At 60.7% G+C, this 26,051-nt stretch overlaps 1 protein-coding gene across 1 annotated transcript; it reads right to left on the bottom strand.

Annotated features, from left to right (window-relative positions):
- Positions 1-1,319: 1,319 nt before the first annotated feature.
- Positions 1,320-24,018, bottom strand: GRIN2D (glutamate ionotropic receptor NMDA type subunit 2D). Its single transcript, XM_034072366.1, is given in 14 exon segments — positions 1,320-1,396; positions 3,441-3,530; positions 3,533-3,575; positions 6,024-6,250; positions 9,043-9,230; positions 13,030-13,190; positions 16,540-16,769; positions 17,422-17,547; positions 18,168-18,321; positions 18,400-18,580; positions 19,730-19,941; positions 20,386-20,500; positions 21,628-22,220; positions 23,629-24,018. Coding segments are annotated over 14 exon segments (2,787 nt in total).
- Positions 24,019-26,051: the final 2,033 nt, after the last annotated feature.

Raw genomic sequence — 26,051 nt, 5'->3', positions numbered from 1 at the left:
GGGAGGGGCGCCCCCCTTTGGGGGGGTTTGACTCAGGAAGGGGGGGGAGGGGCGGTGCCAAACGGGGGGGGGGGGAGGGGAGGGGAGGGGGGGGAGGGGCTCAGAGCTATTTTTTCACGCGGAGCTGCGAGAATAAAAGTGACCAAAAAGAGAGAAAATGGCCTCAAAATGGGGGTGGGGGAGGGGGGAATGTCCCCTCCCCCCCCCAAGTGACCCCTCCCCCCCATGTGACCCCTCCCCCCCCCCCAAATTCAGGCTCTGTTTGGGGCAGGAATAGAAAAGCTGCTTTATTGGGGGAGGGGAGGACATGGGGGAGGGGCCATGGGGTAAAGGGGACTTGGGGGGTGACAATGGGGGGGGATGGGGGGTGGAAGGGGGTGACAAGGGGGGAGGGGTTGGGGGGCACAGGAGCAGGTGGGGGGTGATGAGGACAATGGGGGGGCACAAGGACATAGGGGGGTCACATGGACAATGGGGGGGTCACAAGGACAATGGGGGGGTCACAAGGACAATGGGGGTGTCACATGGACAAAGGGGGGGTCACATGGACAATGGGGGGGTCACATGGACAAAGGGGGGGTCACATGGACAACGGGGGGGGGTCACAGTCGCGGTTTCTTTCCACCCCCTAACTGTTGTGGGGCACATGGGGGGAGGGGAGGTGATGGGGGTGGGGCCCTGCCCATCCCCCACCGTGCTGGGGGGGTCCCCAACACATCACCCCCCCCCCCCATGGATGGGGCGAGGGTATCTATGGGGTTGTTGGGGGGGGGTCACAGTGTCACCCTCGGGGACTGGGTGTGTCCTCCGTGGCGGTGGTGTCACCTATAGGGGTATGGTGTCACCTATAGAGACAGTGTCACCTATAGGGATATGGTATCACCCACAGGAACATGGTGTCACCTGCAGGGTTATGGTGTCACCTATAGGGACATTGTCACCCATAGGGACATGATGTCACCCATAGGGATAAGTGTCACCCATAGGGACATGGTGTCACCTATAGAGACAGTGTCACCTTTGGGGATATGGTGTCACCTACAGGGATATGGAGTCACCTATAGAGACAGTGTCACCTATAGGGACAATGTCACCCATGGGGATGTGATGTCGCCCATCTGGAAACAGTGTCACCCAGAGACAGTGTCACCCATGTGGACATAGTGTCACCCACAGGGACATAGTGTCACCTGTAGGGACATGGTGTCACCCACAGGGACATGGTGTCACCCATGGCAACGCGGTGACCCAAGTCATGTCCATGGTGGTACTTTGGGGCCAACCCCGGTGCCTCGCTGGGGACTCCTCTTCCTACAGCGTCACCGCAGGTACCACACGGTGCTCTCCTCATCCTCATCCTCGATGGTGTCACCCGCATCCTCGTTGCCATGGGAACCTTGTTGCCATGGGTACCAGCTGCCTGCTCGTTGCCATGGGGACCTCGTTGCCATGGGTACCAGCCTCATCCTTGTCACCACGGGAACCTTGTTGCCATGGGTACCAGCTGCATCCTTGTCACTATGGGAAACTTGTTGCCATGGGTACCAGCTGCATACTTGTCAACATGGGAACCTCGTTGCCATGGGTACCAGCCGCATCCTTGTCACTATGGGAACCTCGTTGCCATGGGAACCTCGTTGCCATGGGTACCAGCCTCATCCTTGTCACTATGGGAACCTCGTTGCCATGGGTACCAGCATCATCCTTGTCACCATGGGAAACTTGTTGCCATGAGTACCAGCCGCATCCTAGTCACTATGGGAACCTCGTTGCCATGGATACCAGCTGCATCCTTGTCACTATGGGAACCTCGTTGCCATGGGAACCTTGTTGCCATGGGTACCAGCATCATCCTTGTCACCATGGGAACCTCGTTGCCATGGGTACCAGCTGCATCCTTGTCACCATGGGAAACTTGTTGCCATGGGTACCAGCTGCATCCTTGTCACTATGGGAAACTTGTTGCCATGGGTACCAGCTGCATCCTTGTCACCATGGGAGACTTGTTGCCATGGGAACCAGCTGCCTGCTCGTTGCCATGGGGACCTTGTTGCCATGGTACCAGCCTCATCCTTGTCACCATGGGAACCTCGTTGCCATGGGTACCAGCCACATCCTCGTTGCCATGGTGACCGGCCTCAGCCTCGTCCATCACCTGACCTCGACCTCTGACCCCTGCTCACACCTCGGACTCGAGGCTGGAGAAGTGGGCGGAGCCTCTGCGCGCCCCCAGCGGCCCCTCCCCCCCCCGCCGGGCCCCCCCCCCTCCCCCCCCCCCCCCCCCCCGGTGCGGCCCGCGGGGGGGGGGGGAGGAAGGGGACAGGGGGGGAGGGGCCGACCCCAGCCCCGCCCCCCCCCAGAACCCCCCCCCCGCTGCCCCCCCCCACGCGCTCAGGTCCTCGAGGCTGCGCGAGGCGGGGGGGGGGGCGGCGGCGGCCGCAGGGGTGGGGGAGGGGGCGGGGGAAGGGGGGGAGGTGGGGGGGGGGATGGGGAGGGTACCCCCAGAACCCTCCCCCCCCGCCCCAATGGGCTCCTGCCCCTCCCCCCCCCCCGGGCCAGGCCGGGTACAGGGCGGGGGGGGGAGGGGGGTGACCCCAGCCCCCCCCCTCCCAATCCCGGAGCCTCGCGGCCGAGCAGCTCCTGCCGCGGGGGAGGGGCGGGGGGGGGTGGTGGTGATGGGGGGGGTGGGGGTAGCCGTGGGGGGGGGTCCCGAGGAGCTCGAGGCTGCCCCACCCCCCCCCCCCCCACCCCCACCCCCCTCCCGCCCCTCCCCCCCCCAGCTTCTCTGCGGACCAGCAGCGCCCCGGGGGGGGGGGCAGGGGGTGCCCCCCCCGCTCGCGGCCGGGGGGGAGGGTGCAGCAGTGGGGGGGGGGGGTGCACCAGCAGGGGGGAGGGGCGGAGGAAGGGGGGGGGCGGGGTAAGGAGGGGGGGGTGGCGGGGGGAGGGGCGGGGGGGGGAGGGGAGGGGGGCTCGGACTCGGAGTCCGACAGGTCGGGGTAGAACGGGGGGGGAGGGGCGGAGAAGGGGGGGGGGGTGACCCCCCGGCACAGGTGGGGGGGGCGGAGCAGAGGCTGCGCCTCGGGGTCCCCCCCCCCTATGCCGCGGGGGGGGGGGCGGCGGGGGGGGGCCGCTCGCGGGGGGGGGGAGGGGGGGTCCGCTCGTCCTCGTAGAACAAACGGGAGTAGGGGAAGGGGGGGGGAGGGGCGGGGGGGGAGGGGTCGTGACCCCCCCCTCCCCCCCCCGCATCGTGCACCCCCCCCCGCAGAGCGCGGCGGGGCCAGGGGGAGGGGCCGGGGGAGGGGGGGGGGGGTGAGGGGGGGGGGGAGCGGGGGCAGGGACCCCCCCCCGCCCCTCCCCCCCCCGGCTCAGCCCCTGCGGCTCTATGGGGCCGTAGAAGCGGTGGAAGGAGGAGGGGGGAGGGGCAGGGGAGGGGGCGGGGCCTCGGCGGGGGGGGGAGTGCGAGGGGGGGGGCGGCGGTCGCGGGGAGGGGGAGGGGGGGTGGGGAGAGGGGGAGGGGGGAGGGGGTGGGGGGAGGTGGGGGATGGGTCCTCAGCGCTGCAGCAGCTGTACATGCCCTGGGGGGGAAGGGAAGTGTGGGGGGGTGAACATAACCCACATCCCATATCCACTTCCAATATCACACATCCCATATCCCATATCTTATATCCCCACATCCCATATCACCATATCCCATACCCTATACCCCATACCCCATATACCCCATACCTCATATCCCATACCCCATATCCCATATCCCCATATCCCATATCCCATATCCCATACCCCATATCCCATATCCTGTATCCCATATCCCATACCCATATCCTATATACCCCATATACCCCATACCCCACATACCCCATACACCCCATACACCCCATACCCATACCCTGCTGACAGCCATCAGTGTCCGCGGTGCCGGTGCCAGGTGCCCCCACAGCTGGCGGTGCAGTATCCCATACCCCATACCCCATATCCCATACCCCATACCCCATATCCCATACACCCCATATACCCCATATACCCCATACCCCATATACCCCATATACCCCATACCCCATACACCCCATACACCCCATACCCCATACACCCCATACACCCCATACCATACCCTGCTGACAGCCATCAGTGTCCGCGGTGCCGGTGCCCTGTGCCCCCTCAGCTGCCGGTGCAGTATCCCATACCCCATACCCCATATACCCCATACACCCCATACCCCATACACCCCATACCCCCATACACCCCATACCCCATACCCCATACACCCCATACACCCCATACCCCATATACCCCATACCCCATACACCCCATACACCCCATGTACACCCCCTACCCTGCTGACAGCCATCAGTGTCCGCGGTGCCGGTGCCCGGTGCCCCCGCAGCTGCCGGTGCAGTATCCCATACCCCATACACCCCATACACCCCATACACCCCATACACCCCATACCCCATACACCCCATACCCCATACACCCCATACCCCATACACCCCATACCCCATACACCCCCTACCCTGCTAACAGCCATCAGTGTCCGCGGTGCCGGTGCCCTGTGCCCCCTCAGCTGCCGGTGCAGTATCCCATACCCCATAACCCATACACCCCATACCCCATATACCCCATACCCCATACACCCCATACACCCCATACCCCATACCCCATATACCCCATACCCCATATACCCCATACCCCATACACCCCATACCCCATATACCCCATATCCCATACCCCATACACCCCATACACCCCATACCCCATATCCCACACCCCATACCCCATACACCCCATACACCCCATACACCCCATACACCCCATACACCCCATACCCCATACACCCCATACACCCCATACCCCATGTACACCCCCTACCCTGCTGACAGCCATCAGTGTCCGCGGTGCCGCTGCCCGTCTCCCCCTCAGCTGGCGGTGCAGTATCCCATACCCCACACCCCATATACCCCATACACCCCACACCCCATACACCCCATACCCCATATACCCCATACACCCCATACACCCCATATACCCCATACCCCATATCCCATACCCCATACACCCCATACCCCATATACCCCATACACCCCATACACCCCATATACCCCATACCCCATACACCCCATACCCCATATACCCCATACACCCCATACACCCCATACACCCCATACCCCATACACCCCATACACCCCATACACCCCATACCCATACCCTGCTGACAGCCATCAGTGTCCGCGGTGCCGGTGCCCGGTGCCCCCGCAGCTGGCGGTGCAGCATCCCATACCCCATACACCCCATACACCCCACACCCCATACACCCCATACCCCATATACCCCATACCCCATACCCCATACACCCCATACCCCATATCCCATACCCCATACACCCCATACACCCCATACCCCATACACCCCATATACCCCATACACCCCATACCCCATACACCCCATACCCCATACACCCCATACACCCCATACACCCCATATACCCCATACACCCCATATACCCCATACACCCCATACCCCATATACCCTATATACCCATACCCTGCTGACAGCCATCAGTGTCCGCGGTGCCGGTGCCCTGTGCCCCCTCAGCTGGTGGTGCAGCATCCCATACCCCATACCCCATACACCCCATACACCCCATACCCCATACACCCCATATACCCCATACACCCCATACACCCCATACACCCCATACCCCATACACCCCATATACCCCATACACCCCATACACCCCATACACCCCATACCCCATACACCCCATACACCCCATACCCCATACACCCCATACACCCCATACCCCATACACCCCATACCCCATACCCCCCATACCCCATATACCCTATATACACCCCATACCCTGCTGACAGCCATCAGTGTCCGCGGTGCCGGTGCCCGTCTCCCCCTCAGCTGCCGGTGCAGCATCCCATACCCCATACCCCATACACCCCATATACCCCATACACCCCATACCCCATACACCCCATACCCCATATACCCCATACACCCCATATACCCCCTACCCTGCTGACAGCCATCAGTGTCCGCGGTGCCGGTGCCCGGTGCCCCCTCAGCTGCCGGTGCAGCAGGTGCTCGGCCCCGAACACCAGCAGGCTCAGCCCCATGGCCACCAGCAGCATGTAGAACACTCCGGCCATGTTATCGATGTCCAGTTTGCTGCTCATCACCTCCAGCTTCTCCTGGTGGCAGATCCCGGACAGCCACAGGCGCTCCAGGAGCTCGATCTCGTCTGGGGGGGGAGGGGGTCAGGGGGGGGTCAGGGGGGGTCTGTGGGGGTGAGGGGGGTCTGTGGGGGTGTCTATGGGGGTTAGGGGGGGTCTATGGGGTGTCTATGGGGGTGTCTATGGGGGTCAGGGGGGTCTATGGGGGTGTCTATGGGGGGTGTCTATGGGGGTCAGGGGGGTCTATGGGGGTGTCTATGGGGGGTGTCTATGGGGGTCAGGGGGGTCTATGGGGGTTAGGGGGGTCTGTGGGGGTGTCTATGGGGGTATCTATGGGGGTGAGGGGGGTCTGTGGGGGGTGTCTGTGGGGGGTTAGGGGGGTCTATGGGGTGTCTATGGGGGTTAAGGGGTCTATGGGGGTGTCTATGGGGGGTTAGGGGGGTCTATGGGGGTGTCTATGGGGGTTAAGGGGTCTATGGGGGTGTCTATGGGGGTTAGGGGGGTCTATGGGGGTGTCTGTGGGGGTGTCTATGGGGCTGTCTATGGGGGTGTCTATGGGGGTGTCTATGGGGGTTAGGGGGGTCTGTGGGGGTGTCTATGGGGGTGTCTATGGGGGTGTCTATGGGGGTTAGGGGGGTCTGTGGGGGGGTCTATGGGGGTGTCTATGGGGGGGTATCTATGGGGGTCAGGGGGTCTGTGGGGGGCTCTATGGGGGTGAGGGGGGTTTATGGGGGTGTCTATGGGGGTCAGGGTGTCTATGGGGGTGTCTATGGGGGTATCTATGGGGGGGTCTATGGGGGTGTCTGTGGGGGGGTCTATGGGGGTGTCTGTGGGGGGGTCTATGGGGGTGTCTATGGGGGTTAGGGGTCTGTGGGGGTGTCTATGGGGGTGTCTATGGGGCTCAGGGGGGTCTATGGGGTGTTAGGGGGGTGAGGGGGGTCTATGGGGGTATCTATGGGGCTTAGGGGGGTCTGTGGGGGTTTCTATGGGGGTATCTATGGGGGTCAGGGGGTCTGTGGGGGTGTCTATGGGGGTGTCTATGGGGGTGTCTATGGGGGTGTCTGTGGGGGTGAGGGGGGTCTGTGGGGGGGGGTCTGTGGGGGTTAGGGGGGTCTATGGGGGTATCTGGGGGGTGAGGGGGGTCTATGGGGGGTGTCTATGGGGGTATCTATGGGGGTTAGGGGGGTCTATGGGGGTATCTATGGGGGGTTACAGGCGTCTATGGGGGTGTCTATGGGGGTGAGGGAAGTCTATGGGGGTGTCTGTGGGGGGTGTCTATGGGGGGTTAGGGGGTCTATGGGGGTGTCTATGGGGGTTAGGGGGGTCTATGGGGGGTCTATGGGGGGTGTCTATGGGGGTGAGGGGGGCCTATGGGGGTGTCTATGGGGGTGTCTATGGGGGTTAGGGGGGTCTATGGGGTGTCTATGGGGGTATCTATGGGGGTGAGGGGGGTCTATGGGGGGTATCTATGGGGGGTATCTATGGGGGGGTATCTATGGGGGGTTAGGGCTATCTGGGGGGGGGGCTTAGGGGTATCTATGGGGGTTAGGGGGGTCTATGGGGTGTTGGGATGATCTATAGGTGGTTTGGGGCATCTATGGGGGCTTAGGGGTGTCTATGGTGGGGTTAGGGATGATCTACGGGGGGTTAGGGGGGTCTATGGGGAGTTAGGGGTATCTATGGTGGTTATCTATGGGGAGTTAGGGGTATCTATGGGGGGTATCTATGGGGGGTTTAGGGACATCTATGCGGGGGTTAGGGACATCTATGGGAGTTGGGATGGTATTTGGGGAGTTTAGGGACATCTATGGGTAGTTAGGGACATCGATGGGGGTTTTAGGGCCATCTCTGGGGTGTTCAGATGATATGTGGGGGCTTTAGGGACATCTATAGGGTGTTGGGATGATCTATGAGGGTTTCTGGCCACCTATGGGGGGTTTAGGCCCATCTATGGGGGTTAGGGCCATCTATGGGGGGTTAGGGATGGCCTATGGGGGGTTATGGACATCTATAGGGGGTTAGGTATGATCTATGGGGGGATTAGGGATGATCTATGGGATGTTGGGATGATCTATGGGGGGTTAGGGACATCTATGGGGGGTTTAGGGGCATCTCTGGGGTGTTGGGATGATCTATAGGGGATTAGGGGTATCTATGGGGCAGTTAGGGGTGTCTATGGGGTGTTGGGATGATATATGGGGAAGTTTATGGATATCTATGGGGGGGTTAGGGATGATCTATGGGGGTTTAAGGACATCTATGGGGGTTTAGGGCCATCTATGGGGTGCTGGGATGATCTATGAGGGATTTACAGCCACCTATGGGGGGGTTAGGGCCATCTATGGGGGCTTATGGACATCTATGGGGGGTTAGGGGCATCTACAGGGGGTTAGGGATGATCTATGGGGGGCTTAGGGACATCTATGGGGGGTTAGTGCCATCTATGGGGTGCTGGGATGATCTATGGGGGGCTTAGGGACATCTATGGGGGGTTTAGGGGCATCTAGGGGGGGTTAGGTATGATCTATGGGGTGTTGGGATTATCTATGGGGGGTTAGGGGTGTCTATGGGGGGGTAGGAGTGATCTATGGGGTGTTGAGATGATCTATGGGGGCTTGGGATGATATATGGGGGGTTAGGGATGATCTATTTGGGGTTAAGGGCATCTTTGGGGGGGTTAGGGCCATCAATGGGGCACTGGGATGACCTATGCAGGATTAGATCCATCTATGGGGGGTTTAGGCCCATCTATGGGGTGTTAGTGCCATCTATGTGCTGTTGGGATGCTCTATGTGTGGTTAGACCCATCTCTGGTGGTTCAGTTCTCCCCCCATCCCCCCCCATTGCCCCCCGTTGGTACCGTCCCCCAGCAGCTGCAGCAGCGCCAGGTCCACCGGCCGCTTCCATCGGGATCCCCTCTGGAGGGCGATGCCATAACCGGTGGATGCAAACACCTTCCCTGACCCGATGGTCACCAGTTTACATCCCTCCTCCTTGCGCGCCATGTAGTTCAGCACGGCCGCGTCGTAGATGAAGGCGTCCAGCTTCCTGCGGGGGGCGGGGCTTAGGGCAAGCCACGCCCACTGACCGGCCCAAGCCACGCCCACTGCCACATAGGGGGCCACAAACCCCGCCCTCTACCCGGCACTAAGCCACGCCCACTGGTCGGCCCAAGCCACGCCCACTGGCCGGCACTAAGCCACGCCCACTGACCGACACCAAGCCACGCCCACTGACCGACACTAAGCCACGCCCACTGACCGACACCAAGCCACGCCCACTGACCGTTACTAAGCCACGCCCACTGACAGGCCCAAGTCACGCCCACGGACCGGCTTAAGCACCGCCCACTGACCGGCACAAGCCACGCCCACTGACCGCCTCTAAGCCACGCCTACTGACCGGTACTAAGCCACGCCCACTGACCGTCACTAACCCACGCCCACTGTCCGGCACTAAGCACCGCCCACTGACCGGCACAAGCCACGCCCACGGACCGGCTTAAGCACCGCCCACTGACCGGCACAAGCCACGCCCACTGACCGTCACTAACCCACGCCCACTGTCCGGCACTAAGCACCGCCCACTAGTCTGGCCTAAGCCCCGCCCACTGACACATAGGGGGTCACAAACCCCGCCCCCTACCCGACACTAAGCCACACCCACTTCCATATATGGAGCAACAAGCCCCGCCCACTGACCGGCCTAAGCCACGCCCACTCACCGGCCCAAGCCACGCCCACTGACCGGTCTAAGCCACGCCCACTGATCGGCACTAAGCCACGCCCGCTGACAGGCACTAAGCCACGCCCACTGACCGGCCTAAGCCATGCCCACTTCCATATATGGAGTAACAAGCCACGCCCACTGACCGGCACTAAGCCACGCCCACTGACCGGCACTAAGACACGCCCACTGACCGGCCGCAAGCCACGCCTACTGACCGGCACAAGCCACGCCCACTTCCATATATGGTGTATGAAGCCACGCCTACTGACCGGCACTAAGCACCACCCACTGACATATATGGTGTAGGAAGCCACGCCCACTGACCGGCCTAAGCACCGCCCACTGATCGGCACTAAGCCACGCCCGCTGACAGGCACTAAGCCACGCCCACTGACCGGCCCAAGCCACGCCCACTGACCGACCCAAGCCACGCCCACTGACCGGCACTAAGTCACGCCCACTGACCGGCCTAAGCACCGCCCACTGACCGGCACTAAGCCACACCCACTGACCGGCACTAAGTCACGCCCACTGACCGGCCTAAGCACCGCCCACTGACCGGCCCAAGCCACGCCCACTGACCGGCACTAAGCCACGCCCACTGACCGACACTAAGCCACGCCCCTGACCGGCTCTAAGCCACGCCCACTGACATATATGGTGTATGAAGCCACGCCCACTGACCGGCCCAAGCCACGCCCACTGACCGGCAGTAAGCCACGCCCACTGACCGGCGCTAAGCACCGCCCACTGACCGGCCCAAGCCACGCCCACTGACCGACAGCAAGCCACGCCCACTGACCGGTACTAAGCCACGCCCACTCCCATATATGGTGTAGGAAGCCACGCCCACTGACCGGCACTAAGCCACGCCCACTGGCCGGCCTAAGCACCGCCCACTGACAGGCACTAAGCCACGCCCACTGACCGGCTCTAAGCCACGCCCACTGACAGGCTCTAAGCCACGCCCACTGACCGGCACTAAGCCACGCCCACTGACCGACACTAAGCCACGCCCATTGACCGGCCTAAGCCACGCCCACTGACCGGCACTAAGCACCGCCCACTGACCGGCACTAAGCACCGCCCACTGACCGGCACTAAGCCACGCCCACTGACCGGCACTAAGCCACGCCCACTGACCGACCTAAGCACCGCCCACTGACAGGCCGCAAGCCACGCCCACTGACCGGCACTAAGCCACGCCCACTGACCGGCCTAAGCCACACCCACTGAGCGGCCTAAGCACCGCCCACTGACCGGCCTAAGCCACGCCCACTGACTGGCACCAAACCACGCCCACTGACCGGCGCTAAGCACCGCCCACTGACCGGCACTAAGCCACGCCCACTGACCGGCACTAAGCCACGCCCACTGACCGGTACTAAGCCACGCCCATGACCGGCACAAGCCACGCCCACTGACCGGCCTAAGCACCGCCCACTGACGGACACTAAGCCACGCCCACTGACCGGCACCAAGCCACGCCCACTGACCGGCCTAAGCACCGCCCACTGACCGGCACTAAGCCACGCCCATTGACAGGCCGCAAGCCACGCCCACTGACCCACTCTAAGCCACGCCCCCCTGACAGGCACTAAGCCACGCCCACTGACCGGCACCAAGCCACGCTCACTGACCGATACTAAGCCACGCCCACTTCGATATATGGAGTAACAAGCCACGCCCCATGCCCGGCATTACGCACCGCCCACTATCATATATGGAGTCGCAAACTCCGCCCCTTCCGGCTGTAAGCCCTGCCCACAGCTATCTAGGGAGTCATAAACCCCGCCCCCTTCCCGACCATAAGCAACACCCACTTCCATATATAGAGTAGCAAGCCCCGCCCCCTCCCCGGCCGTAAGCCACTCCCACTTCTATACATGGAGTAACAAACCCCGCCCCCTTCCTGGCCCTAAGCCACGCCCACTCCCATATATGGAGTGACAAGTCACGCCCTATGCCCGGCATTAAGCACCACCCACTGTCATATAGGGAGTCACAACCCCCCCCCCCCCCCCCCCCCCCCCCCCCCCCCCCCCCCTTCCCGGGCGTAATCTCCGCCCACTGACATCTAGGGGGTCATAAACCCCGCCCCCTTTCCCTGCACTAAGCTCCGCCTACTTCCATACATGGTGTGGTAAGCCACGCCCCCTTCCAGGCCCTAAGCCCCACCCATGGCCATCTAGGGAGTCAGAAACTCCGCCCCCTTCCTGACCATAAGCACAGCCCACTTTCATATATGGAGTACCAAACCCCGCCCCTTCCCTGTCCTAAGCTCCGCCCATTGCCATGTAGGGAGTCAGAAACCCCACCCACTTCTATATATGGAGTGAACAAACATGCCCCCAGACATATATGGATCAATAAGCCCCACCCACTGCCAGCTAGGGGGGTCACAAACCCCGCCCACTGCTATATATGGAGTGGTCAGACACGCCCACAGCCATATCGGTACCAACAAGCCCCGCCCATACCCATATATGGGTCAACAAGCCCCGCCCAGATCCATATATGGCTCGATAAGACCCACCCATATCCACCTATGCATCAATAACCCTGCCCCAGGCTCACCTATACCCTTAACCCCCCCTCCTCCCAAGCCCCACCCTCACTGCTAAGCCCCTCCCTCTCCCTCAAGCCCCGCCCCCATTATGCCCCACCCCATTATGCCCCTCCCCTGTTATGCCCCACCCCATTATGGCCCACCCCCATTATGCTCTGCCCCGTTAAGCCACGCCCCCTTAGACCCCACCCCCTTAAGCCCCTCCCTCTTAGGCCCCACCCCTTATGCCCCACCCCCATTATTCCCTGCCCCGTTAGGCCCCTCCCCCTGAGGCCCCACCCCCTTATGCCACGCCCTGTTAGGCCCCTCCCTCTTAGGCCCTACCCTGTTATGCCTCATCCCCATTATGCTCTGCCCCATTAAGCCCCTCCCCTTATGCCCCTCCCCCGTTATGCTCCACCCCATTATGCTCTGCCCCGTTAGACCCCTCCCCCTTATGCCCCTCCCTGTTATGCCCCACCCCCATTATCCCCCACCCCGTTAGGCCCCGCCCCCTTAGGCCCCGCCCCATTAGACCCCACCCCCTTAAGCCCCTCCCCTCATGCTCACCCCGTCTTGAGGTGCTGCAGTGCGTCCTCCACCCCGCGCTGGTTGAACCTGACCATGTAACTGTGCATGGTGGGATAGTTACTGCGGATGTTCTTCTCTGTGCTGCCGTTGGGGACGGTCCCGAAGCGCAGGGGGGGGTACTGCTCATGGGGGCGCTGGAACTGACCCATTGATACCCATCAGTAACCATTGATACCCATTGATACCCATTGATACCCATCAGTACCCATCAATACCCATTGATACCCATTGGTACCCATCAGTACCCATTGGTACCCATTGGTACCCATCAGTACCCATTGGTACCCATTGGTACCCATCAGTACCCATGGGGACGGTCCCGAAGCGCAGGGGGGGGTACTGCTCATGGGGGCGCTGGAACTGACACATTGATACCCATCAGTACCCATTGGTACCCATTGGTACCCATCAGTACCCATTGGTACCCATTGGTACCCATCAGTACCCATGGGGACGGTCCCGAAGCGCAGGGGGGGGTACTGCTCGTGGGGGCGCTGGAACTGACACATTGATACCCATTGGTACCCATTGATACCCATTGATACCCATTGATACCCATTGGTACACATCAGTACCCATGGGGACGGTCCCGAAGCGCAGGGGGGGGTACTGCTCGTGGGGGCGCTGGAACTGACCCATTGATACTCATCAGTACCCATTGATACCCACTGAACCCATTGATACCCATTGGTACACATCAGTACCCATGGGGACGGTCCCGAAGCGCAGGGGGGGGTACTGCTCATGGGGGCGCTGGAACTGACCCATAGCACCCATCAGCACCCATTGATACCCATCAGCACCCATCAGCACCCATTGGTACCCATCAGCACCCATCAGTACCCATGGGGACGGTCCCGAAGCGCAGGGGGGGGTACTGCTCATGGGGGCGCTGGAACTGACCCATAGCACCCATCAGCACCCATTGATACCCATCAGCACCCATTGGTACCCATTGATACCCATTGGTACCCATCAGTACCCATGGGGACGGTCCCGAAGCGCAGGGGGGGGTACTGCTCGTGGGGGCGCTGGAACTGACCCATTGATACCCATCAGCACCCATCAATACCCATTGATACCCATTGGTACCCATCAGTACCCATTGGTACCCATTGGTACCCATCAGTACCCATTGGTACCCATTGGTACCCATCAGTACCCATGGGGACGGTCCCGAAGCGCAGGGGGGGGTACTGCTCATGGGGGCGCTGGAACTGACACATTGATACCCATCAGTACCCATTGATACCCATTGATACCCATCAGTACCCATGGGGACGGTCCCGAAGCGCAGGGGGGGGTACTGCTCGTGGGGGCGCTGGAACTGACACATTGATACCCATCAGTACCCATTGGGAACTATTGGTACCCATTGGTACCCATTGGTACCCATCAGCACCCATAGGGAACCATCAGTACCCATGGGCACCGTCCCGAAGCGCAGGGGGGGGTACTGCTCATGAGGCCGCTGGAACTGACCCATTGATACCCATCAGCACCCATAGGGACCCATTGGTACCCATCAGTACCCATGGGGACGGTCCCGAAGCGCAGGGGGGGGTACTGCTCATGGGGGCGCTGGAACTGACCCATAGCACCCATCAGCACCCATTGATACCCATCAGCACCCATTGGTACCCATTGATACCCATTGATACCCATCAGTACCCATGGGGACGGTCCCGAAGCGCAGGGGGGGGTACTGCTCATGGGGGCGCTGGAACTGACACATTGATACCCATTGGTACCCATCAGTACCCATTGATACCCATTGGTACCCATCAGTACCCATTGGTACCCATTGATACCCATTGATACCCATCAGTACCCATGGGGACGGTCCCGAAGCGCAGGGGGGGTACTGCTCGTGGGGGCGCTGGAACTGACACACAGCACCCATCAGCACCCATTGATACCCATCAATACCCATTGATACCCATCAGCACCCATCAGTACCCATCAGCACCCATAGGGACCCATTGGGAACCATCAGTACCCATCAATACCCATCAGTACCCATGGGCACCGTCCCGAAGCGCAGGGGGGGGTACTGCTCGTGGGGGCGCTGGAACTGACCCATTGATACCCATCAGTACCCATCGATACCCACTGAACCCATTGGTACCCATTGGTGCCCATTGATACCCATAGGGACCCATCAGTATCCATTGATACCCATCAATACCCATTGGTACCCATCAGTACCCATGGGGACGGTCCCGAAGCGCAGGGGGGGGTACTGCTCGTGGGGGCGCTGGAACTGACACACAGCACCCATCAGCACCCATCAATACCCATTGATACCCATTGATACCCATTGGTACCCATCAGTACCCATGGGGATGGTCCCGAAGCGCAGGGGGGGGTACTGCTCATGGGGGCGCTGGAACTGACCCATTGATACCCATTGGTACCCATTGATACCCACTGAACCCATTGGTACCCATCAGCACCCATCAATACCCATTGGTACCCATGGGGACGGTCCCGAAGCGCAGGGGGGGGTACTGCTCATGGGGGCGCTGGAACTGACCCATAGCACCCATCAGTACCCATCAGTACCCATTGATACCCATCAGTACCCATAGGGACCCATCAGCACCCATTGGTACCCATTGGTACCCATTGGTACCCATCAGTACCCATGGGGACGGTCCCGAAGCGCAGGGGGGGGTACTGCTCCTGAGGGCGCTGGAACTGACACATCAGCACCCGTCAGCACCCATAGGGACCCATTGATACCCATAGGGACCCATTGGGAACCATCAGCACCCATCGGTACCCATTGGTACCCATGGGGGATACTGCTCCTGAGGGCGCTGGAACTGACACAGCAAAACCCATTGGTACCCACTGCACCCATAGGGACCCATTGGTACCCACTGGTACCCATCGGTACCCATGGGGGATACTGCTCCTGAGGGCGCTGGAACTGACACACAGCACCCATTGGTACCTATAGGGACCCACTGCACCCATAGGGACCCATTGGTACCCATCAGTACCCATTGATACCCATCAGCACCCATTGGGAACCATCAGCACCCACTGCACCCATTGGTACCCATCATTACCCATGGGGGATACTGCTCCTGCGGGCGCTGGAACTGACCCATCAGCAGCCATTGGTACCCATTAGCAACCACCGGCACCCATCGGGCCCCATCGGAACCCATCGGTACCCATTGGTACCGATTGGTACACATCAGCACCCAGTACACACATCGGGACCCATTGGTACACATTGGTACCCATTAGCACCCACCAGCACCCACTGCACCCATCGGGACCCATTGGTACCCATTGGTACCCGTTAGCATCCATCAGTACCCATCAACACCCATCAGTACCCATTGGTACCCATTGGTATCCATTGGTACCCATTAGCACCCATCAGCACCCATTGGTACCCATCACTACCCATTGGCACCCATCATTACCCATGGGCACCCCACAGAGCCCCCCCCGGCACCCCCATGGTGGCACCTTGCGGTCGCTGAGCCCGGACACGGTGTCCACATACTCCTCCTGGATCATGAAGGCCGCCAGGTTCGCGGTGTAGCTGGCGAGGAAGATGACGGCGAAGAAGGCCCAGACCAGGACCATGATCTTACTGGTGGTGCCCTTGGGGTTCTCCACCGGCACCGAGTTGTTGAACACCAGAGCCCAGAGGAGCCAGATGGACTTGCCGATGGTGAAGGTGGAGCCGCCGGCACCTATGGGGGCAATGGGGACAATGGGGGTAATGGGGGTAATGGGGGTAATGGGGGTAATGGGGTAATGGGGGCAATGGGGACAATGGGGGTAATGGGGACAATAGGGACAATGAGGGCAATGGGGGCAATGGGGACAATGGGGTAATAGGGGTAATGGGGGTAATGGGGTAATGGGGGTAATGGGGCAATGGGGGTAATGGGGCAATGGGGGTAATGGGGGTAATGGGGCAATGGGGGTAATGGGGTAATGGGGGTAATAGGGCAATGGGGACAATGGGGGTAATGGGGGTAATGGGGGCAATGGGGACAATGGGGGCAATGGGGCAATGGGGGCAATGGGGGTAATGGGGGCAATGGGGGTAATGGGGGCAATGGGGGCAATGGGGGCAATGGGGCAATGGGGGTAATGGGGGTAATGGGGGTAATGGGGGTAATGGGGCAATGGGGGCAGTGGGGACAATGGGGACAATGGGGGCAATGGGGGTAATGGGGCAATGGGGGCAATGGGGGCAAGGGGGACAATGGGAGCAATGGGGCAATGGGGGTAATGGGGGTAATGGGGCAATGGGGGTAATGGGGGCAATGGGGGCAATAGGGACAATGGGAACAATGGGGACCCCCCATCTGCCATCACTTGTTGCCCCCAGCTCACGTTGTCCTGTGGCCAAGCTCCGGTTGTAGCCCACGGGGCTGAAGTACTCGAAGATGAAGACGGTGACGGCAACAACAGTGAGGCACATGACGAACATCATGACCCACACGGCCGGGCTGTAGGGCTCTGTGGGGGGACAGGAGGTACCAGTGTCACCGTAACAGTGTCAACACCATCGCGATGTCACTGTCATGGTGTAGCCACCATCATGGTGTTGTCACCATCACAGTGTTGTCACCATCACTGTGTTATCACCATCGCGGTATTATCACCATCGTGTTGTTATCACCATCACGGTGTTGTTACCATTGCGGTGTTGTCACCATCACAGTGTTATCACCATCACAGTGTTGTCACCATCACAGTGTCACCATCACAGTGTCACCATCACAGTGTTGTTACCATCACAGTGTTGTCACCATCACAGTGTTGTCACCATCACAGTGTTGTTACCATCACAGTGTTGTCACCATCACAGTGTTGTTACCATCACAGTGTTGTCACCATCACAGTGTCACCATCACAGTGTTGTTACCATCACAGTGTCACCATCACAGTGTCACCATCACGGTGTTATCACCATCACAGTGTTGTCACCATCACAGTGTTGTCACCATCACAGTGTCACCATCACAGTGTTGTCACCATCACAGTGTTGTCACCATCACAGTATTGTCACCATCACAGTGTTGTTACCATCACAGTGTTATCACCATCGTGGTGTTGTTACAGTCGCGGTGTCATACCCAGGAACGCAGACGGGGACACTGTTCCGTTGCTCCTGGACACCATGACACTGATCCCAGTCTCCACGAAGGGCACCGAGAAGTCAATGATCTCAGACCTCTCCTCATTGATGGTCAGGGAGCCGATGGCCATGTCCGCGCGCCCATAGAACACCTGCGACCCACACACGTCCTCCTTCACCCCATAGCCACCCATGGGGCGCTGTGGGGCGCGGGGGGGGGTGGTCCCCACCTCTCCCACCATTCCATTCCACACCCCATCGATCTTCTTGCCGTGCTTGCCATTGGTGACCAGGTACAGGTCGTAGGTGAAGCCGACGGCGCGAGACAAGCGCTTGAGGATGTCAATGCAGAAACCCTTACAGCACTTCTTCTCGAAGAGATCCATGCTGGGGCTGTGGGGAGATGTGGGGCTGGGATGTGGGGCTATGGGGAGATGTGGGGCTGGGATGTGGGGCTATGGGGAGATGTGGGGCTGGGATGTGGGGAGATGTGGGGCTGGGATGTGGGGCTATGGGGAGATGTGGGGCTGGGATGTGGGGAGATGTGGGGCTGGGACGTGTGGCTATGGGGAGATGTGGGGCTGGGATGTGGGGAGATGTGGGGAGATGTGGGGCTGGGATGTGGGGAGATGTGGGGCTGGGATGTGGGGAGATGTGGGGCTGGGATGTGAGGGCTATGGGGAGATGTGGGGCTGGGATGTGGGGAGATGTGGGGCTGGGGCTATGGGGAGATGTGGGGCTGGGATGTGGGGAGATGTGGGGCTGGGACGTGGGGCTATGGGGAGATGTGGGGCTGGGACGTGGGGCTATGGGGAGATGTGGGGCTGGGATGTGGGGCTATGGGGAGATGTGGGGCTGGGACGTGGGGAGATGTGGGGCTGGGACGTGGGGCTATGGGGAGATGTGGGGCTGGGATGTGGGGGCTATGGGGAGATGTGGGGCTGGGACATGGGGGCTGTGGGGAGATGTGGGGCTGGGACATGGGGGCTGTGGGGAGATGTGGGGCTGGGACGTGGGGGCTGTGGGGAGATGTGGGGCTGGGATGTGGGGCTATGGGGAGATGTGGGGCTGGGATGTGGGGCTATGGGGAGATGTGGGGCTGGGACGTGGGGAGATGTGGGGCTGGGATGTGGGGAGATGTGGGGCTGGAATGTGGGGAGATGTGGGGCTGGGACGTGGGGCTATGGGGAGATGTGGGGCTGGGATGTGGGGAGATGTGGGGCTGGGACGTGGGGGCTGTGGGGAGATGTGGGGCTGGGATGTGGGGCTATGGGGAGATATGGGGCTGGGATGTGGGGCTATGGGGAGATGTGGGGCTGGGATGTGGGGGCTATGGGGAGATGTGGGGCTGGGACGTGGGGGCTGTGGGGAGATGTGGGGCTGGGATGTGGGGAGATGTGGGGCTGGGGCTATGGGGAGATGTGGGGCTGGGACCTGGGGGCTATGGGGAGATGTGGGGCTGGGATGTGGGGAGATGTGGGGCTGGGATGTGGGGGCTATGGGGAGATGTGGGTCTGGGATGTGGGGCACTGAGGACCCCATGGTGATGGATGGGCACACCTGGCGGTGCGGTTGAGCCGCTTGCGGCAGGGCACCGAGTCGCGGATGCAGGTGCCGGTGGACGGGTCGATGCTCTCCACGATGACAAACGGACGCTCCTCCAGTGTAGCCACCATCAGGTGCTGGTCACCGTCAACCGGCTGCAGGAACTTCCCGTACCGGGACCACACCGGGTACTTCATGCGCAGGATTTGGTGCTCCCAGCTGCCAACCTGGGTACAGGGATGTGGGACATGGAGGGGGTGATGGTGATGGTGATGGTGATAATGATGGTGATGGTGATAGTGATGGTGATGGCGATGGTGATGGCAATGGGGATGGTGATGATGATGGTGATGGTGATGGTGATGGTAATGATGATGGTGACAGTGACGGTGATGGCAATGGTGATGGTGATGGTGATGATGATGGTGATGGTGATGGCGATGATGATGGTGATGGTGATGATGATGGTCATGGCAATGGTGATGGCGATGGTGACGGTGATGGCAATGGTGATGGTGATAATGATGGTGATGGTGATGGAGATGGTGATGATGATGGTGATGGTGATGTTGATGGCGATGGTGATGGTGATAATGATGGTGATAGCAATGATGGTGATAATGATGGTGATGATGATGATGGTGATGGCACCGGTGACGTGGGGCACTCACCACCTCCCAGCTCCGCTCCTTGGTGAGGGATATGACCACCAGGGAAGGGTTCACCAGGTATCCGTCCTCATTGAAGGAGAAATCCTTCTGTCCCCATGTGATGTTCATGAAGTACCTGTGGGGATGGTGATGCCGATGGCACCGCGGCTCCACCACCACCGGGTCTAAGGGTTGGGGATGGTCAGTGGGGGTTGGGTGTCCCTAGAGGTGGTTGGGGACCATTGGGTGCTCATAGATGTGGTTGAGGATGGTTGTGTTGGGGATGATTGAGTGGGTCCAGATGTGGTTGGGTTGGGGACACTTGGGTTGGGGTCCATTGGGTGCCCCTAATCATGGTTGGGGACGGTTGGGTTGGGGATGGTTGAGTGGGTCCAGATGTGGTTGGGTTGGGGTCCACTGGGTGTCACTAGACATGGTTGAGGATGGTTGGATTGGGGATGGTTGAATGGGTCCCAATGTGGTTGGGTTGGGGTCTATTGGGATGGGGTCCACTGGGTGCCCCTAATCATGGCTGGGGATGGTTGGGTTGGGGATGATAGATTGGGTGCAGATGTGGTTGGGTTGGGGATGCTTGAGTGGGTCCAGATGTGGCTGGGTTGGGGTCCATTGGGTTGGGCTCCATTGGAATGGGGTCCATTGGGTTGGGGTCCATTGGGTGCCCCTAATCATGGTTGAGGACGGTTGGGTTGGGGATGGTTGACTGGGTCCCAATGTGGTTGAGTTGGGCTCCATTGGGTGCCCTTAGGCACAGTCGAGAACAGTTGGGTTGGGGATGGTTGAGTGGGTCCATATGCGGTTGGGTTGAGGTCTATTGTGATGGGGTCCATTGGGTGCCCCTAATCACGGTTGGGGACAGTTGGGTTGGGGATGGTTGATTGGGTCCCAATGTGGTTGAGTTGGGCTCCATTGGGATGGGGTCCATTGGGTGCCCCTAATCATGGTTGGGGACGGTTGGGTTGGGGATGGTTTTGAGTGGGTCCAGATGTGGTTGGGTTGGGCTCCATTGGGTGCCCTTAGGCACAGTTGAGGACAGTTGGGTTGGGGATGGTTGAGTGGGTCCAATGTGGTTGGGTTGGGGTCCATTGGGATGGGATCTCTTGGGTGCCCCTAATCATGGTTGAGGACAGTTGGGTTGGGGATGGTTGAGTGTGTCCCAATGTGGTTTGGTTGGGGTCCATTGGGTTGGCTCCATTATGTGCCCTAATCACTGTCGTCCCCCATTGGCTGCCCCCCCCCGCTCACCGGTGCAGGTTCTCCTTGTTGCGTGTCCCGTTGGGCGCCCGACAGTCACTGTTAAACTCCGGCACGAACCCATAATCCCTCAGCAGAGCCTCAGTCCCCTTGGCCACGATGGCGACGCCATTGAGCAGCCGATGCTGGAGCTCATCGCGCCATCCGGCCGCCAGCACCGCGAACAGCCCAGCCGGTACATGCTCCGGCAACCGGCTGCTCCCGGCCAGGCCGGCGCCCACCAGGAACCAGACGTATCCAGGCCCGGTCAGCCCCAGGTCGTGCGCGGCGCGGAAGATGGCGTCGGCCTCGTCGCGGGAGCAGTAGAGCAGGCGGATCTGAGCCGCCACGTCGCGGAGCTGGCGCCGCAGCCGCGAGCCGTCGGGGTCGCCGCTGAGGTTGAGGCGCAGGACCCCGCGGAGCTCCCAGCCGATGAAGCTGCCGTCGGTCAGGACCTCCACGTAGGAGGCCACGGCCTCGTGTCCAGGCACGTGCGTGGTCAGCACCGCGAACGAGGTCCAGTCGTGTTCCTCCAGCACGTCCAGGATCACCCGGAGCTGCTGCTCCGTGGAGGAGCCCAACTGCAGGAACGTGGAGCCCTGCTCCTGGGGGGAGGGGGGCGATGAGGGGGGGGTGGGGTGAGGCTCAATGGGGTTGGGGGGCATTGGGGATCGTGGGATGGGGTTGGGATGAGCTTCGATGGGGTTGGGGTCATTGTATGGGGTTGGGATGAGCTTCAATGGGGTTAGGGGATCATTGGGGACCATTGGGGATCATTGGATGGGGATGGGATGAGCTTCAATGGGGTTGGGATGAGTTTCAATGGGGTTGGGGTTATTGGATGGGGTTGGGATGAGCCTCGATGGGGTTGGGGGGCACTTGGGGACCATTGGATGGGGTTGGGATGAGCCTTGATTGGGTTGGGGCCATTGGGGACCATTGGATGGGGTTGGGATGAGCCTCAATGGGGTTGGGGGGCATTGGGGACCATTGGGGATCATGGGACAGGGTTGGGGTGAGCCCCAGTGGTGTTGGGGGGCATTGGATGGGGTTGGGATGAGCTTCAATGGGGTTGGGATGAGCTTCAATGGGGTTGGGGCCATTGGGGACCTTTGGGTATGGTTGGGATGAGCCTCGATGGGGTAGGGGACCATTGGGGATCATTTGGGACCATTGGATGGAGTTGGGATGAGCCTCGATGGGGTTGGGAGGCACTTGGGGGGGTCTGAATGGGGTTGGGATGAGCTTCAATGGGTTGGGGATCATTGGGGACCATTGGGGATCATTGGATGGGGTTGGGATGAGACTCGATGAGGTAAGGGGGCACTTGGTGGGGTCTGAATGGGGTTGGGATGAGCTTCAATGGGGTTGGGGACCATTGGAGACCATTGGATGGGGTGGGGATGAGCTTCGATGGGGTTGGGGGGCTCTGGACAGGGCTGGGATGAGCCTTGGTGGGGCTGGGGACCACTGGGGACCATTGGGGATCATTGGATGGGGTTGGGATGAGCCTCGATGGGGTTGGGGGGCACATGGTGAGGTCTGAATGGGGTTGGGACGAGCCCATGTGTCCCTAAGCACCCCTAGATCCATCCCATCTCCATCTAGAGGCACCCAACCCCATCTAGGAGCATCCATCTCATCCCAACCACCTGTAGATCCATCCCAACCCCATCTATAAGCATCCAACCCCCCAACCACCCTTAGACACCCCCCCCCATCCCCCCCCCCCCCCACCCCCCCCCACCTTGGGTGTGATCACGGCTGCCGCCCCCCATCCCAACCCCATTCCCCCATCCCCATCCCCACCCCCATCCTGCCCCCATCCCCCCCCATCCCCCACCCCCCCCCCACCTTTGGTGTGATGACAGCCGCCGCCCCCCCATCCCCCCCCCATCCCATCCCCCCACCCCCCCCACCTTAGGTGTGATGACAGCCGCCCCCCCCCCATCCCATTCCCCCCCCCACCTTAGGTGTGATGACAGCCGCCGCCCCCCCCCCCCCATCCCCCACCTTAGGTGTGATGACAGCCGCCGCCCCCCCGCTGACAGCCACGATGGGCACGTTGGTCTGAGCCGACACGAAGTCCAGGATATGGGGCAGGGCCTCGGAGCCGGAGTCATCCTCAAACACCACCCCATGGACGGGCAGGGAGCTCAGCAGGTCACAGAGCCGCAGGATCAGGCTCCGGGGGTCGCTCCCGTTCAGCACTAACCCAATGGGGTTCACGTCGAAGGAGGAGCCTGGGACGGGTCCTGGAGCCAGGCGAGCGGCTCCGGAGCCGTACGAGGAGCCGCTCAGCACCACGGCCACGTTCAGCGCCCGCCGAGGAGCATCCGGAGCCAGGAAGGGGCTGGCGCAGGCCAGGGCCAAGGGGAAGAACATGCTGGGGAGGGGGCTCATGGTGGGGGGAGGTGGGGGGGGAGGTGCTGAGGGAACACAGAGAACATTGCATATGCTGTAGCCTATATACCCCATACCCCATATCCTGTATCCTGTATCCCATATATCCCATATATCCCATACCATATATCCCATACCCATACCCTATATCCCATTATCCCATAACCCATACCCCATTATCCCATAACCCATACCCCATACCCCATATCCCACATCCCATACCCAATATCCCATATCCCACATCCCATACCCCATACCCATACCCTATATCCCATTATCCCATATCCCATTATCCCATAACCCATACCCCATATCCCATATCCCATACTCCATATCCCATACCCATACCCATATCCCATATCCCATACCACATACCCCATACCCATACCCCATATCCCATATCCCATACCCCAAACCCCATATCCCATATAGCCCATACCCCATACCCCATATCCCATATCCCACATCCCATATCCCATACCCCATACCCCATATCCCATACCCCATATCCCATATCCCATACCCCACACCACATACCCCACACCCCATACCCCATATCCCACATCCCATACCCCATACCCCACACCCCATACCCCATATCCCATATCCCATTCCCCATACCCCATACTCATACCCCATATCCCACATCCCATATCCCATATCCCATACCCCACACCCCCCATCCTATTCCCCCCCATGTACCCCATGTCCCCCCATCCTACCCGTTCCAAGCTCGGTCCGTGGGGGTTCAGCCACATCTCGGCCTTGGGGGGTTGGGGGGGATGACCAAGGGGGGGGGGGAGGTGATGGGGGGGGGTGGGGGAGGCGGGGGGGGGTGTTGGGGACACAGGGGCAGGGACAAGGACTTGGGGGGGGCAGAAATGGGGGGTCCGGGGGGGGGTCGGGGTTACAGCTGGGAAAGGGGGGGATGGGGAGGGTCAGGACTCATCCCCCCCCATTGTGCCCCAGTTCATCCGTTGGGCTCCTGTTGCCCCCCATTATCCCCATTATCCCCATTGCCCCTATTACCCCCATTGTCCCCATTACCCCATTCCCCCCTTTACTCCCCATCATCTCCATTACCCCCTTTGCTCCCCATTTCCCCCCATTGCCCTCATTCCCCCCACTGCCCCATTGCTCCCCATCACCCTCCATTACCCCCATTACCCCATTACCCTATTCCCCTCATTGCTCCCCTTTTCCCCCCATTCCCCCCATTTCCCCCATTCCCCCCATTGTCCCATTGCTCCCCATTCCCCCCATTACCCCCACTGCTCCCCATTGCCCCCATTGCCCCCCATTGCCCCCGTTACCCCCCATTTCCCCCCATTGTCCCCATTGCCTTATTGCCCTATTACTCCCCATTACCCCCATTACCCCCCATTGCTCCCCATTGCCCATATTACCCCCACTGCTCCCCATTGCCCATTACCCCCCATTGTCCCCCATTACCCCCATTACCCCCCGTTGCCCCCCATTGTCCCTATTGTCCCCATTGCCCCATTGCTCCCCATTACCCCCATTACCCCCCATTATCCCCCATAGCCCCCCATTACCCCCACTGCTCCCCATTACCCCCCATTGTCCCCCATTGTCCCCATTACCCCCATTACCCCCCGTTGCCCCCGTCCGTCCCCGCCCCCTCTCTGCCGCAGCCGCCGCCGCCGCCGCTCTCTGAATACAAATGCAGGGACCGGGCGGCGGCTGCGGGACCGGGACCGGGACCGGACACCCCCCGGTGGGCAATGGGGCTATGGGGCAATGGGGGCTATGGGGGTAATGGGGACTATGGGGGTAATGGGGGGCAATGGGGGCTATGGGGCAATGGGGGTAATGGGGGTATTGGGGGGCTATGGGGTGTCAGTGGGGTGCTATTGAGTATCATTGGGGTGCTATGGGGTGCCATGGGATGCTATTGGGTGTCATTGGGATGTTATGGGGTGCTATTGGGTATCATTGGGATGGTATGGAGTGCTACAGAGTGTCATTGGGGTGCTGTGGGGTGTCATGGGATGATATTGGGTATCATTGGG

Source organism: Melopsittacus undulatus, chromosome 27 (genome assembly GCF_012275295.1).
Source record: "Melopsittacus undulatus isolate bMelUnd1 chromosome 27, bMelUnd1.mat.Z, whole genome shotgun sequence".
In the NCBI taxonomy this organism is placed as follows: Eukaryota; Metazoa; Chordata; class Aves; order Psittaciformes; family Psittaculidae; genus Melopsittacus; species Melopsittacus undulatus.
This window is presented reverse-complemented; position numbering and strand designations above follow the sequence as displayed.